This window comes from Scaptodrosophila lebanonensis, unplaced genomic scaffold (assembly GCF_003285725.1).
Source record: "Scaptodrosophila lebanonensis strain 11010-0011.00,11010-0021.00 unplaced genomic scaffold, SlebRS2 tig00000001-arrow-pilon, whole genome shotgun sequence".
NCBI lineage: Eukaryota > Metazoa > Arthropoda > Insecta > Diptera > Drosophilidae > Scaptodrosophila > Scaptodrosophila lebanonensis.
Window position 1 is genome coordinate 12687597 of NW_022060529.1, and position 15596 is coordinate 12703192.

The following is a 15596-nucleotide window of genomic DNA, read 5'->3' on the forward strand; positions in this document are numbered from 1 at the left end:
AAAAATGTAAAACCGGAAAAGTACTTAATTTGACCAAAATTGTGCGAATTTTAACCATCACTGTCGGACGCCTGAGCCGCATTCGACTGAAATAATTACAATATTCCACATTAGTTGTAAAAAGTATTACAAATGGCTGATGTGTTGGACATTGATAATGCTGAGGAGTTTGAGGTCGACGAGGATGGTGACCGTAAGTATGAATTAGAAATTGTGTTTCTTAAAGTCGTTAGAGCCAGTTGTTCATGCTATTTTCTCTCCTCCGCATGGTGAAAAATACGCTCTATAGAAGGCATTGTGCGCTTAAAGGAGAAAGCTAAACACCGCAAGGGACGCGGTTTTGGTGGCGAGAGCAACACTCGCGAGACCATACATAGTTATGAGCGCGTGCGAAATGAGGACGACGACGAGCTGGAGCCTGGACCTCAGCGCTCTGTGGAGGGATGGATTCTGTTTGTCACTTCGATTCATGAGGAGGCCCAAGAGGACGAAATACAAGAGAAGTTCTGCGACTATGGCGAAATTAAAAACATACATTTGAATTTAGATCGGCGTACTGGTTTTTCGAAGGGATATGCTTTGGTAGAATATGAAACGCACAAGCAAGCGCTTGCAGCAAAGGAAGCTCTTAATGGCGCCGAGATTATGGGGCAAACCATTCAAGTAGATTGGTGCTTTGTCAAAGGACCAAAACGTGTGAAAAAGTCAGAAAAACGTCGTAGATAGAGCATCCACATTCTATCGAAGAGCTACATACTCCATAGAAGAGTAGTTTACATAGGTTTAATATATCAGTACCGAAATAAATCCAACTACATAAAGATACATATAATCAATTTATTGGGTTGACTCTAACAATTACTTCATTTTCTTTTGGTGAAGCAAATGTTTGCGCAATGCTTGTTGTTTGTCGCGAAAACTCTTTTTGACTTTGGAACGTGCTTTTTGTCTCAACATTCCAAAGTTTTTCGTTTTGCGCTTCTCACGATTTGTCTTAGAACAGTGTTCGTTTTTACGTCCGTCTTTCCAGCCAAAGCGTTCTCGATCTTGGCGACCAGCTTGAACTGTTTCCAGGCGGGATTCCTTGTCGTGCTTGCGCTTCTTGAAAATCATTTCTATACTATTTAACTTTACGAACTCGGACCGGTCTTGTTCCAGCGGACGTTTGCGTGCACTTGTCACAGTTTTCTTAAGATTGGCCGCATTTATGCGCTTGAAATCCTCGTCTGTGAAAATGCGTGTCAGGGCCAATTCCTGAGCAGCTTCCTTTTGATCCAACACTTCAACATTAATTTTTTTCTCTGTGTCACCACTTTTATCAGATTCATCATCATTCTCTTCATCATCATCGGGCTCTTCGGCACTGTCGTCAACACTACCATCGACGTCGCCATCACTGTGGGCAACGTCAACCCATTCGCCATCATTGGAATCTGTTTCGTCGTCATCGTCACTACCCAGATCAATTGTTTTAGAGTCTTTGAGAAGAGCTTCGGCACCAAGTACTGTATTATGAACTTCTCGTTCTCCGTAGGCGCGTACTTTTCGCTCCGCTTGTGCTTCAGTCTGACGCCCACGATCCTTCTTATGCAGCAGAGCCGGTAACTGCTCCCGGTAAAGCGTAATCAGCGACCGCGCCGCCATCATGACCGATTTTTCCTTATACGTTTTGTACATGGCCAGATCCTGTAATAAATCCTCACCCATAGCTAGTGGACAGCGCATGCAAATTTCCCTCGTTGCATTTAGTCCTATGGCCATAACATCGCTTGAGTTTCTTTCGGTAATAAAATTGTTGGCGATTGTCTTTAATATGGGTTCAATAATATCTCCAGGTACGAGTTCGTGGGAGGCTTGAGCAGCAAATTGAAGCACGCGTGTAACCTGGCGTTGATGCGGTTGTAAAAAACGAGTAATGTACGGATAGTAGCCAAACAGGAACAATTCATGTATGCCAATTAGTCGCGATATAACATCCAAATGCATCAACTTTACTTCGAACCGTTCGTTGGTGGCCTGCAATTGCTTGAATAGACCTTCGGCCATACCCTGTGGATTGTGTACTAAATGGATGCCTGAAAAATTAAATGCTGGTGCATTTTTTTTCTTTTTTTGTGCCTTTATAGCTTGCTTCTTAATTTGTTGTAGTTGCTTTTGCCGCTTTTTGGTTTTCTTGTTCACGCGGTTAACCATAAGGGCACCTTTTAAATCGACCTCATTCTCACTTTCCGAGTCGGACCCTTCGTCTTCCTCATCGTGTCCCAAAAAGAATTTTAGCGAAGTAACCAGCACCTTAGAAACGTTGACAAAAATAAGTTGAGATCAATCGCGGAACTAATTTAACTTACCTTCGTTACTTTGGAGAAACAGCCGACAGTCGCTATAACGTTCACGGTTTTGGCATCATTCCAAATGTTCTTTTTGTACAACTCCACCATAATGTCAGCCGACATTTTTGCGGCCTTTGGATTGGCATCTTTCAACATGGTGTACATGAAGTTTTGTAAGCTCTGTTGGATCATCAAACAGAGATTATTAGAATATGACAATACTCGTATGTACATAGTAAGTATTATAAGTAAGTATTATATTACCGAATTCAGTTTCATGTCCTTGTGCTTGGCATTCATGTTTTTTATATCCGTCACGATATGAGTCTGTAGGAAAGTACGCAAGTTCTTATCCTGGCAGCGTAGCAGCTGAAAAAATAGCTCCAAGAGGTCGAGTGCAGGCACCAAATTTTTATTACGTAGCAATATTAGAGCCTTCACAAAGCAATTACGCATGGCCGGATCCAAGACAGTGGCATAATTTTTCAGTAAATCGGCCAGGCGTTTGGGAAATTGCTCACATATTTCTGGATAGCACTGAGCCGTTTGGGCAATAAACATAATTATATCGTCCAGGGATTTATTTTCCACGCTTGGATTCAAAGCAAACACCTCTAGCAAGCTGAGAAAATGTTCGTATTGTGTACGGAACTCATCACTGTACGACTCCGGATCGCGCTTTATTAGGTTCTGCAACTGCGGAAGGTTGTCCGGCAATTGGTTATTGGGGCGCACCATTGTGATGCAGAATTTCAATAAAGTAATAACAGTTACTCTTAGCTGTATGCACGTGTCGTTTTCTGGTACTGCCACTGCGCGTGGGACTATCAGCTGATTTTCTCCTGCACTTAAACAGCTTTTCGGCATTTGCGCTTTGCAGCACTGGCTTTCCAACACCGTTGCAGCAGAATTAATTTTCTCAAACGCAAAAAATGATGGACTTGCAGTCTAATGATGTTGATTTGGAGGATGGAGAAGTAAGTGAGCCGCAGAGAATGAAATAGAAAATAACCATGTGTGTATTTAGCTGTCAGAAAGTGCCGATGACGAAATCTATAAACCGCTGCAGCGGCCTACTCCTATATCAGCCCCAACTACGGGCATTGAGAAAGTTGCGAGCCCGCTTGCCACCTGCCACCAGATACAATGCGCCTTAGATGATGACTCACAGACCAACAGCGAGTCCTCGTCGGGTGAATCTTCAGAGGGATGCATAAAAAAATTGCGCACAGATGCCGCCGCAATTGATGGTCAAAGGAAGCGAAAACATCGCACTAGGCGCACTGTCATGGTGCGAGTACCGCCCACAGACGCAGACATGCAGCCGAATCGCGCGCGCTTCAAAAAGTACAACGTGTGGACGGCGGCTTTACAGGAAGAAACTCTTAGTGAAAATATGAGGGGTTGTGACGTGACCCGTGGAACCAGTGACCGCAACGTTGAGAACTATGATTTTTCGTTAAAGTATCGCCTCAACGGGGAGAACGTGTTAAAGCGCCGGTTATCCAATTCTTCAGAAGAAGAGGAATCGCACTCAGTCCATAAAAGGGGGCGTCCATCAGGTCGTGCAGCCGTTGACTACCTCCAGCAGCGGGGTACGGTTAAAAGTCGAATTGTACATCGTTCTCGCCGTCACACTTCCTCTGCTAGTGCGTCCTCGGACAACACATGTGAGCCTAGGCAAATTCTCGATTTAAATGAAACGAGGGGACGCGAACCTTCTGATGTGGCCCGTGAAATGGCCAACAAATTACACGAGAAAAAAGACGAGCTTTTGGGTGAGTTGAGATTTTAAACATGATACTTACACATATGTAAAGTGTTTGCATCGTTTACATATTTACGTATATATTTATACATACATACATTTATAAAATTTTTTTTTACTTTGAGTAGTGAGAGCTATAGAAATACTCGGCATAGAATTGCTGCAAGAAATATACAAGGAAACACAGCGCATCGAAGCTGATGGCGGCATGATGATCAAGGTAAGTGGCGTATTAAATCGTTCTGACTATATTTAATGTGAATTCTCCGCTCCCAGACTGGCCAACGAAGGCGTACACCAGGAGGAGTATTTTTTTTCCTCTTGAAACACAACGATAGTATCACGCCAGAGCAACAAAAGTCAATTTTCGCTGAAGATCGCCAAAGTGTAAATAAGTCTCGCAAACAAATTGAAACATTAATGCGAGATCGTAAGGTAGAGGAGCTAAAGAAATGTCTAAGTAAACAAAGTACCGAAATGCCTTCGTTGAATTCACGCAAGGAACTGTATATGCAAGGAGCTGAATCCAGCGCTGAGAGTCAACCAGGAAATTGTAAGCCTTTTTTTAATAATAAGGAATTTTCGGCAGCCCGTAATTTGTTATTTTTGTTTTCAGTGTCTAATCCGCCACCTTCCCCTGTAGGTCAGGGGCAGTGTAGTCCCGAATATAAGACGCACGAAATAACCATAAATCATGTAGACAATTCGGATATACCATCCACATCAAAAGCTGCTTCGACAGCCGGCCTTAAGGATTTAGTAAGCTATGACGATGATTTTTTGGACGTGAATTGCGGTGAAATGGATTTCTTTTAAACGTGCACAAAGCGTTTTAATATAAATGGTCTATATTGAAAACAATGCTTTGGTTCGAATTTCTAAATCTCCATAGCTAGACTCATATTTGTACATCTAAATAAATGTATAGCAGTTAAGTTTTATAGTAAGATTCTACTTTGACAACACATGCAATCATGTTGTGTTTGTTACAAAGATAAATATGTTGTTAATGTGCTACTTTTCTTTCCTCTGCCACTATATGTAGCTAGTTGCCATGAAAAGTTCGGATATATTAAGTCTCTCTGAAGCAATTGGAATCTGGAAGAAAGGTTTGCCTAAATCCGTTTCATTCAAGAGGCTGCTGGTGTTTAGCAACACTGACTTATTTGGTGGGGCCTAGCTAGTAGAACTCTGAAAATATCGATGGTAGCGCTACTCGATAATTAGCGAATTAAGCTATCGGCTTTAAATTCACAAACTTCAAGGGTTTCGATTTAGTTCCTGATTTGAACCTGCTACTTGTAAAGAGATCTGCATTGGAAAAGATTTAGTCGAAAAACACAGATGTTTTCTAAAAATGATAAAGAAATTAATCCAGTGCCCGATTTTCTATTTTTTTGTTTGTTAAGATAACCCAATTGTGTCTACTTTGCGTAAAATATGGACTCGATCCAAATCTGTAGCAATATACATATGTATGTATGTATATATTTTTTGAATGATGTGAGGGAACTACACAAAAGGATGTACAGGATGGATAAACTTGTATGAATTACATAAGTTATGAAATCACTAATAATGAGAGAGTGCATCAGCAAATACATAAGTTTTATTCTAGTTCCTATACTTTCTGAAATCCTTGTGGCAGGCATAAGGACATATCAAACAATTATTACGAAATGCAAATTGGCTTTTAAAAAAACGACAAAATATTTGAAATGTGGTAGACGTTTCCAAAATTTTACAAAATAAAAATCGAGTATTATAAGGACAAGCATTGGAAACGATATAACATACATATAAATTTAAAAGCTCTTCAACACTGACGGAGGAGTCAGTTGCCACATGGTATAAGGTAAACAAACATATTTGAGCGAAGTGGCAACGCTTTCCAAACACCCAACATCGATGTACATTTTTACATGTTGTGTGGATGGACGCCGCCGCCGCTAATTTTTTTTTATTTGTGGCATTTGTGTTTGACAAAATATGCTAAAAAAGTGCTTAATTGGTTCGCAATTTAGCTACTGATGCTACTCAAATCACACAGTCTGAGTGATTGTAAAGTTTGAACTCGAGCTCATTTCTGTTTGTAATGCGAAAAACCCGCTCGCAAACTCAGGCTGAGAATGCCGCAACTTCTACATCAGGAGGCGCTCGTCAAACATCCACGGCGCCTTCAGCACCAGTAATTCCCTTTGATGCTGTCAAATACAAGGTAAGTAATGTATTATTGTGTCCGCGTAAAGATTTTGGCAATAATAGATAATTTATAGTACTAGTTATTGAAGAGGGGGTGTGAATACATATGTACATCTATCGATACGTTCTCAAATTCAATATCGCAAAGTTATCGATGTTTGTAGTGCCCCAGGAAAGCGGCTGCTGATGCTAAGCAACACTGCACTCCGCCATATTTCCTACAACCTGGCTGGCAAAACAACATTTGTGTGATTAGAAAAAGATATTTCAATGGAATTTTAATTACAATTTTTAATGCAGCTTTCACTCGCTGTTCAATTTAACTTTATTATATAAGTGTAAATAGGCCGCTAGGGTATTGCGGCTACACATATGAAATGCAATTACATACAATGAACGCCACTTTTCGCCAACCAGGTAAAGTTGTGGACATGCGATTTTACATTTACTGACCCTTTCTGCATGCTGTGAGTTGGTAGTTCAATGTGAATAGTTTAGTAAAATCAAACAGTGTTTTTATGGATTGTGTTAAATTGATAGCATAGAACAACTGCTGGGATGCTGCAATGCTTTCTGTAATACATACATATTTACAAATGCCGTCTATCCCTGTGCATAAATGTGTATGCATGTATATATGTTAGTGTGTGCGTGAATACATATGCAAGTACGTAACGTACATACAATGTATGTATTTATATACATACATGCACGTTTATGGGTGCGTGTGCGTTTGGTTTGTACAAGTGGAATGTATCCTGCTTTTCCACAAGTTATAATTTTTTCCATAATCTTTTGATTTCAGGAATGTGAGCAAATGGTGCAGATGCTTCGTGTTGTAGAGCTGCAGAAAATTTTATCATATCTTAATATATCCTTCGCTGGACGAAAAAACGATTTGCAAAGTCGCATATTAACGCTCCTGCGTACAGATTTGGAACAGCTCGCACCTAAGGTTCAGGAAGTTTACGCTCAATCCGTACACGAACAAAACGCCAATCTGCAGTATATAGATCCTACCAGAATGTACTCGCACATGTTACCGTCAGTGCAGCCGAATCCTGCGGCTTTAGTTGGTGGCGCACCCACACAAGTTGCCGCTGGCCCCACACAGATGCCCGTCTCTGTGCCCTTTCTTCATACCCACAGCATTAACAATCAGCTGCCAATTCACCCAGATGTTCGCTTAAAAAAGCTTGCGTTCTACGATGTGCTCGGCACATTAATAAAGCCGTCAACCCTGGTGCCGCGCAACACCCAGCGCGTTCAAGAGGTGCCTTTCTACTTTACGCTTACGCCACAACAGGCAACAGAAATTGCCTCAAATCGGGACATACGCAACAGCTCAAAAGTGGAGCATGCCATTCAGGTGCAACTGCGTTTTTGCCTGGTTGAGACGTCATGCGATCAGGAGGATTGTTTTCCGCCAAATGTTAACGTTAAAGTGAACAACAAATTATGTCAGCTGCCTGTACGTTTGGCTTTAACGATTGTACATTTAACATGGGCCTGTATAAAATACGAATGTATATTTGTTTTTACAGAATGTCATTCCTACAAATCGTCCTAATGTGGAGCCAAAACGTCCGCCACGGCCAGTTAATGTCACCTCAAATGTGAAACTGTCGCCGACCGTGACCAATACCATAATGGTGCAATGGTGTCCAGATTACACGCGCAGTTACTGCCTGGCCGTATATTTGGTAAAGAAACTTACATCTGCGCAATTGCTGCACCGTATGAAGACTAAAGGTGTGAAACCAGCGGACTACACGCGCGGCTTAAGTATGTGTACTAAAAAGAGCACACCTATTTATGAACTCTAATAAACATGCATATGTTTTATTTGCAGTAAAAGAGAAGCTAACGGAGGATGCTGACTGCGAAATAGCAACAACAATGCTTAAGGTATCGCTGAATTGTCCCTTAGGCAAAATGAAAATGTCCCTTCCGTGCCGCGCCTCAACCTGTTCGCACTTGCAATGCTTTGATGCAAGTCTTTACCTGCAAATGAACGAACGCAAGCCCACCTGGAATTGTCCGGTGTGTGATAAACCTGCCATCTATGACAACTTGGTGATCGATGGGTGCGTAGCTTAAACAGCTTACGTGTAGCCACATACCCTTATTAGTTTACATTTGCAGATACTTCCAAGAAGTTTTAGGCTCGTCTTTGCTTAAAAGCGATGACACGGAGATTCAGTTGCACCAAGACGGCTCTTGGAGTACACCAAGTTTGCGCAGCGAAGCACAAGTTTTGGACACTCCCTCAAAGCCAGTGCAGAAAGTTGAAGTTATATCAGATGATGTTGGTAAGCATCCGAATGGCTAAAAAACATATAAAAGCCACTACTAAATGCATTGGCTTGTTATTAACAGAGGTAATCACCACAGATGACACAAAACCAGTTAAAGAAGATCTATCATCAGCAACACAAGAGCAACCAATTACAAGTTCAAACAATGAATTAGTAAGTATGATTGATATACTGAAAAAAAAAGAACACTTGGTTTTAACATTTGCGTTTGCTATGCTGCAGGTTGATCTGACGCTTAGCGATTCGGATGACGACATGCCACTGGCTAAACGTCGTCCTCCTGCCAAACAAGCAGCTGTCAGCTCAACTTCAAATGGTAATGGTGGCACTCAACGCAGTGCTTATCCAATGGTGCAGCAGCCTCAAAAAACTGGTACGTTGGATTCATTTTTTTACTAAGCAAGAACCCTATTTCTGTATAGTGAGAGGTATTGATATGTTTATGAAAAAGCGCTATTGATAAGATTATAAGGAAATTATTTCACATATACACCCATACACACACACACACACTAACACTCACTCAACACATTATTACTATTTCCCAAAGAAAAATCAATTATAGAGCTGTTGAAATGGATGAAATTGTTATTTTTACTCCTGGTACTTGATTTATAAATTTAAACTTTGATTTGTTTTTGAAAATAGGAGGCATTTGATTTCCTTTTATTTTTCAAAGCTCAGTTCTTTGTTGAAAACTACAGAGTTCACACGTAAAAGTAAAACAAATTTAAATTTTAAACAAAAAAAAAATCGGTAGTTTACAAAATTCCCAATCACGATATGAATCTTAACAAGGCTGAGAGTGCTTCCATTGTTGCAGTTGGTCTAATTATGCACCTCAATGGCGTGAGCTTGATCTCAGTCCTGAACCCAAATGCAACCGTCTTGCTGCCAAACTTTGCGTCCGTCTTAGTCACAATCTCTTTTTTGATAATGTTGACACGTTTGCGTCTGGATTGGAACACGGATCCTGTGCAAAACCGCTCTCATCGCATGGGCGCTGTGCTGATCCAAATGTTAATCACGCTTTATGTGTTGGAGCTGCTGATGCTGCATGTCTGGGTGTCTATGCTAAAGCTGCTAAATTTCATATGCGAATATATTAGCCATGTCATATTAGCTGCAAATGATGACTACATAATCTACCATGCGCCGGCATTGGCGAGATGGTTGCGCACCGACGCCTTCTTCTTTGCCCGTTTTCTTTTAAGCTTGGCTATACTGGGAATTGTTTTAAAATCAATGGGCCTCATTTCGCATATAAAGCACTTTTTGCAGTATATTTGTGGTCCCTGCCGTTCTGAAGTAGCTTCACAACTACGTGACAATAAGATGCAGCGCTCTTCTGATTCAAATAATGATATGAAAAATCGGCGGTGTTCTGAAGAACCGATGCGTATGGGTGGTGGTCAAGAAGGTAGAGGTAGCACTCGTACTATATTTATTCAACACGATGGCTTGGCCGAGTACACTTGCTGATATAAATGAGCCTCTAATTGTCCCGCCTTATTTGTGTAATGGAGTGTCACATTTCAAAAGTTATCTTTTTATTCGTAAGGAAAAATAAAAATTTCTTGTAGAAATTCCTTAAATACTAAACAGACATTTGCGATGCGAACACGCATTCACGTCAATTCAAGCTAAAACGATGGTTATTATGTTATGATATACAATTTTATTTTCTGAATAGATCACTTATTATTGAATCATAGTGTAATAACAGATCAATGGCTCGTTATAGTGTGCTGTGCCGGTGCTCTAAAAATTGAATGTATGTGTATGCATTTCTTTGCAGTCTTCCAGCCAATCGGGTAAAGACGCAGGGTCCACGTTGGTGCTAATGTCTGGACTCCATAGTATGTCCGATTTCCGAATTAATAAGAAACTCAAATTAATTAAATATTAAAAAGCCTGTCACTTTTGGTTGTATTTATTTATAAATAGTTTCCGAGTTTTTTTTTTTGTAAGACCAACGTCAACAATATGTCTAAACGAAGCACCAGGAAAATGTATCTATTGTATTAAAATTGGTGATTAATTGCAATAAAATGTAGTCCAGTTTTTAAAGGAATTTTTTATTTTATTTTATATGTTAGTGTCGCTTCTTGCATTACAAGCCCGCCCTCAGAGCTTCCTAAGATGTTTCCTTAGTAAATGTTGTGTGTTTTTAAAGTGAAAACTTTTAAAGGCGTGTTTTTGCTGAGTAATTAAAGACGATGAACCGTCCTGGTCGGTCGGCTGAGCCGGCCTAACTCTATTCCACTCATCAAACGCGCTCCAATTTCTGAATTCATTATCTTTGCATGTTTGAAAATAACATAAAAGCAGTCTTATTCTCAAAAGTTGAGAGCATAAGCGTTCGTAAAAGCAAAAAGCCGCCACTAATGCACGGTATTGAAACTAAGACGAACAATGCAAGCACTTCAGATAGCCATATAAATTGAGCTTGCTTTGCTTATTAAAAAAACAGAGGGTGTGTTCTTTTGGCCACACCATAGAAGTGAAAACATTTTTCCAAGCTTAAATGCATGTATGTATATTTAATTAAATTTATAAAAGTAGGATTATTTAAATCAACAATAAATTAATGTTGATATTGACTATTTATTTACTTTAGCCGTGAAGTAATATTAATTGCAAAATAAGCCAAAATATTTTTGAATTAATTATATTCTAGAATTTTGCCCTTCATTGCAGTTTTTTACGGTATCTTCTCGAACATTTTCTGGCAAGTTTGCTTTCTTAATTTGTTGTTCTTTATCTTTTTCATTTTATCGATCACGTGCTCGTTTCTAGCCAGGGTATCCAATTGTTCAAAGTTTCCCTTTGTGTTCCCATTCATCATTAAATTTGTTTCTTTTATCAATTTGCTCTAAAAAGCAATGTTTCATTAATTATACATTCTTCAACATATATTCTCATGAGTATCAACGAATTAAATGTCAACTAGTTTATTTATTAAAAATATTACAGGGGTTCCCGCTTAATTGAACTTCCCGGTTCATTGATTTTGAGCAGTTGGTTTTCCCGCTTAATTCACTCCAATTTTCGGAATAGCAAAGAAATTTAAATGAAAAAGTCCCTTTTAATTGAACAACTTATTTGTTCAAAAAAGCTACTTCGGATGTATTAAATTTTTCATAATTAACATTTTTATACAACTTACATGGCGAAAAATTCGTGAAAATTTTCACAATATTAATAATTGAACACGAAATGGTGCTCCTCGTTTTCTTTACAAATAATCAATACTATTGTGCATTGATCTTTGGTTTTTGCGGTCACCAACGCTTTAATTGTATTGCTTTGTTGTCGTTTTCCAACAAACAAAGACTATTTATTCATTTTATTGAAGTGAAAACTTCTTTAGGCGCGGTTTTGCTGAGGCCGACGCATATGAGAAAACCATTTTTTATAAATCTTTATTTAGTGTTTGTTAAAATAAACAAAGAAAGTTTTTAAAATTTCTTTTATATTGTCGTTAATCTCTTATCCTATTCAACCAAAAAATTCAAGTTCATCAGAATTAATTCAGCTGATCAATTAAAAAGGATTTTTTTTATAAAAGTTTATTCGATAATCAGAAATGTTGACTGAATTAGGAAGACCAATTTGATAAATAATTTAGAATACGTAAATTAATTGACATTTAATTCGTACATATTCATGAGAATATATGTTGAAGGATGTACAATTAATAAAACATTGCCTTTTAGAGAAAATGGATGAAAGAAACAAATCTACCGATGAAAGGGAACACAGAAGGAAACTGGCTAATGCACGTATGCAGAAATATCGTGAAAGAAAAAAACGAAAAGACCTAGAACAATTGGATTCTCTGGTCATAAATGAGCCTGTGTCGGATGAAATGAAAAGATTAGAAAAACAACAAATTGAAGAAGTAAACCGGCAACGAAAAGAACTTGCCAGAGAATGTTCAAGAAGATATAGTGAAAGAAAACGTATCAAAGCTCTGAAAACTATTGATAATAAATGAACTTGTATCTCCAGTATTTAAAGCATATTTTAGATTTCAAATGCCTATTGTTTCATTCTTAGAATATAATTGCAATGAAGAAGTCCAAACTGAGCAATTTTTTACAATATAATTAATTCGCAAATATTGTTTATTTTGAACTTATATTATTTTAAAGATAAGAATAAAAATTAATTTTACATAACAATATCAATATTAATTTGTTGTTGATTTAAATATTTCTTATTTTATAAATATACATATATTTAAACTTGGAAAAATGTTTGCACTCCTATCGTGTAGTCATAGGTGCGCAACATTTTTTGTATGTGCTATACATTTTCATTTTATATATAAAATATGCTTCTACACATATACATATATATATAGAAAAATTTGTAGTAACTTGTTGATTTGTTTTTCTCTCTCTCTCTCTATACTTTGTCTTTGTGCCGCCGCCGATGTGCGTTATCGCAACAAAGAACCCCCCGAGCAGCAATCACCACAGTCGCAGCCAGCATTAGAAATGCAGCAGCAGCAGCAGCAACAACACCAACAATTGTTAAGCGATCAACCAGCAGTGCATGCCAGCTTACTGGAATCCCTGGCTGCCGCGGTTGCCGATCAAAAGCATTTTCAACTTTTGGATCTGGCTGCAGTGGCGGCTGCTGCTGCTGCAACAGCAACTGCACAGAATCCTAATGCCCAATAGTGATGGGGCTGCGTTGCAGACAGCGTTGTAAACAAAACAGTAAATTCGCAAGACGAACACAACCACAACCAAAAACAGACAAGCCTACACCACACCCAAATAGAAAGCAACATTATTCTTTGATTAATATTCTTTCGATTTTCGTTTTCCACTCATATCGAACATTTTGATTTTTCTTCGGTACCTATGTAGTTGTTTTGTTGCGGTCTTTGTTAAGGTTAACTTTGGTTTTGCCCAAATTGCAAAAATTCAACATCGGCTTAAATTTGCTGGCATTATATACTGCTTACCTTATCTTAATGCGCTTTCAGAGGCTATTCCCATTTGTCATTGATTCAGGCTAAGTACATACCTAGCATTTAGCATCTGCATAACTCATCCGCCCAGTTTTTAGAATTTTGAAACTCATTATTCAATTTTTCAAGTTCACGTTATTCGTTTTTGTATGTTACAGGGCGCACTTAATAAGGCGCTTTCCTTGCAGTCTGTCGTTTTTGCTTGCGCATTGCCTTTAAGAACTCCTCCCAAGTTTTCCCGGCCGCTGTTGACTCTGGTACACCGAATACATGATTTAGGTATATGTATTGAAGAGATCCTAACACTTATTTATTCTATGTTTGTCTTCGTATTGAAGAATTTACGCTTTTAGCTAAATTTTTACTTATTAATTTATCTATATTTTGATGTATGGCGCGAACGGTCATCATATACAATAAACAAATAGGAGCCCTATGAATAACACAATAGTACATAAAGACTAGTTGGAAACAAACATAAATAAAATGCTAGTATTTAAGTATCTACCATAACTACATATATGAAATAAAAACAAAAGGACAGCATCGACTTTAAGTTAAATAATCAATAAATTAGCCGTTAAGTTCATTGCATTGGAATGTAGATATGCATTCGGGCTTAATTTTCAATATTCGATTATAATAAAAAACACATAGCATTACATTAAAAAGAACAATTTATTTCAGTTTTATGATTATATTATGGTTCCAAATATGTATGTATGTCATTTTATTAAAGACACAAACTGACGAAACAAACAAATTACATTTAATATACACATAAATTATAAATAAAGCAAAAAGTATCGTATATACTAAAACTCTATGATCTTTAAATATTGACATCTATAATTATTCATTTAGGAAAAGAGAAAACGCTGGAAAGTTATTTTAAGGTGTTGCCACGAGACAAATCCTTATAATCCTTATATCATCTTGAAACAGCTGCATGTTTTACTAAATCGTGTATATTCCACCCATAATGGCACGAGTAGATCACCCCAAATACTATACAAATATTATTACGAAGAAATTCAAAACTGGAAGATCCCGCAACATAATTTTTTATGGTTGTTTCGCTTTGTTGAAATGGGAATTTAAATTACGCAGGGAAACATAAAACAGCAATAAAAAAATAAATCAATTATAAAAATATATGAATTTTTTTTATAAAGCCGAAATGTTAACGATGAATTAAATAATTTTGTTTTAAATTTGAATGGCATGTTGTTTTATTGAAGACGTGTAGAAGAATTAACTTTTGTTTGCATAAACATTTATACCAAAAGCTTTAGTTAAATAAATATCATTTGCTTTTTTATTTTACAATGAACGCATTTTTTTCTTTCAGATCCCGACACAACAAAAATAGATGTTTCGGTTATTGAACTATCAGATTCGCCATAAGATTTTCAGCGTCCAGAATGGACTTCAAATTTTACTTGTATTTAAAGACGCCAAACATCCAAAGATTTGTATTATTATTGGGTGTTGACCGTAATTATTTTTACGTTTCTATACCTTAAAATATTCTATTAAATATTATATGATGAACTTATTTTTAAGTCATAATTTATCATGACAAGTATCAATAAACGCTTTTTACTTACATATAACATATTAAAAGAAGGAACATTATTAAAAAGCCGTTGCGAATACGGGTAAAATAAACAACTGCTTGGGCGTTGCCGTATGCACTTGCTAGTGGCAATTTGTCATTTCGAATGTTTGGCAACACTGCAACACTAGTGGCTATGTTTTATACCAACATCTTATAGATGACCGAACAAAATGTCATAAAAGCCTTTTTCATATTAGTAGTAGTTATTGTTAGTTGATTATCAATTATGGTATTAAATTTTCTACGTCCACCACAAGGTGAAACTTTAATACGCTGAATGTTTTGTGTGCTAAAAAGAATAAACATAATAGAAAAATTTTTTTTTTGTAGGGAACGGCTATCCTAATATTAAAATTCGAATTTCTGTGTT

General features: G+C 37.7%; 4 protein-coding genes across 12 annotated transcripts; 3 read left to right on the forward strand and 1 right to left on the reverse strand.

Annotated features, from left to right (window-relative positions):
- Positions 1-54: 54 nt before the first annotated feature.
- On the forward strand, positions 55-825 carry LOC115622327 (RNA-binding protein 8A). Its single transcript, XM_030516240.1, has 2 exons — positions 55-193; positions 290-825. Exons 1-2 carry the CDS (start codon positions 133-135, stop codon positions 724-726), a joined length of 498 nt encoding a protein of 165 aa, XP_030372100.1. The 5' UTR covers positions 55-132; the 3' UTR covers positions 727-825.
- On the reverse strand, positions 818-3134 carry LOC115622318 (protein SDA1 homolog). Its single transcript, XM_030516228.1, has 3 exons — positions 2595-3134; positions 2349-2510; positions 818-2292 (listed from the first exon to the last, which is right to left on the reverse strand). The coding sequence occupies exons 1-3, from the start codon at positions 3066-3068 to the stop codon at positions 859-861; spliced, it is 2070 nt and encodes a 689-aa protein (XP_030372088.1). The 5' UTR covers positions 3069-3134; the 3' UTR covers positions 818-858.
- A 128-nt stretch (positions 3135-3262) lies between these two features.
- Positions 3263-4959, forward strand: LOC115633170 (phosphorylated adapter RNA export protein). Its single transcript, XM_030530584.1, has 5 exons — positions 3263-3307; positions 3358-4108; positions 4227-4318; positions 4375-4651; positions 4715-4959. Exons 1-5 carry the CDS (start codon positions 3263-3265, stop codon positions 4912-4914), a joined length of 1365 nt encoding a protein of 454 aa, XP_030386444.1. The 3' UTR covers positions 4915-4959.
- A 1054-nt stretch (positions 4960-6013) lies between these two features.
- Positions 6014-15553, forward strand: LOC115621767 (E3 SUMO-protein ligase PIAS1). Of its 9 annotated transcripts, none has more exons than XM_030515520.1 (8): positions 6014-6316; positions 7106-7771; positions 7845-8085; positions 8153-8387; positions 8446-8612; positions 8695-8771; positions 8841-8991; positions 9442-10224. In XM_030515520.1, the coding sequence occupies exons 1-8, from the start codon at positions 6194-6196 to the stop codon at positions 10098-10100; spliced, it is 2319 nt and encodes a 772-aa protein (XP_030371380.1). In that variant the 5' UTR covers positions 6014-6193; the 3' UTR covers positions 10101-10224. The 9 variants fall into 9 exon arrangements, with proteins under 9 accessions (XP_030371380.1, XP_030371397.1, XP_030371369.1 ...); XM_030515537.1 differs by lacking the exon at positions 9442-10224 and adding an exon at positions 12338-12663 and having other exon boundaries at positions 6015-6316; positions 8680-8771; XM_030515509.1 differs by having other exon boundaries at positions 6016-6316; positions 8680-8771.
- Positions 15554-15596: the final 43 nt, after the last annotated feature.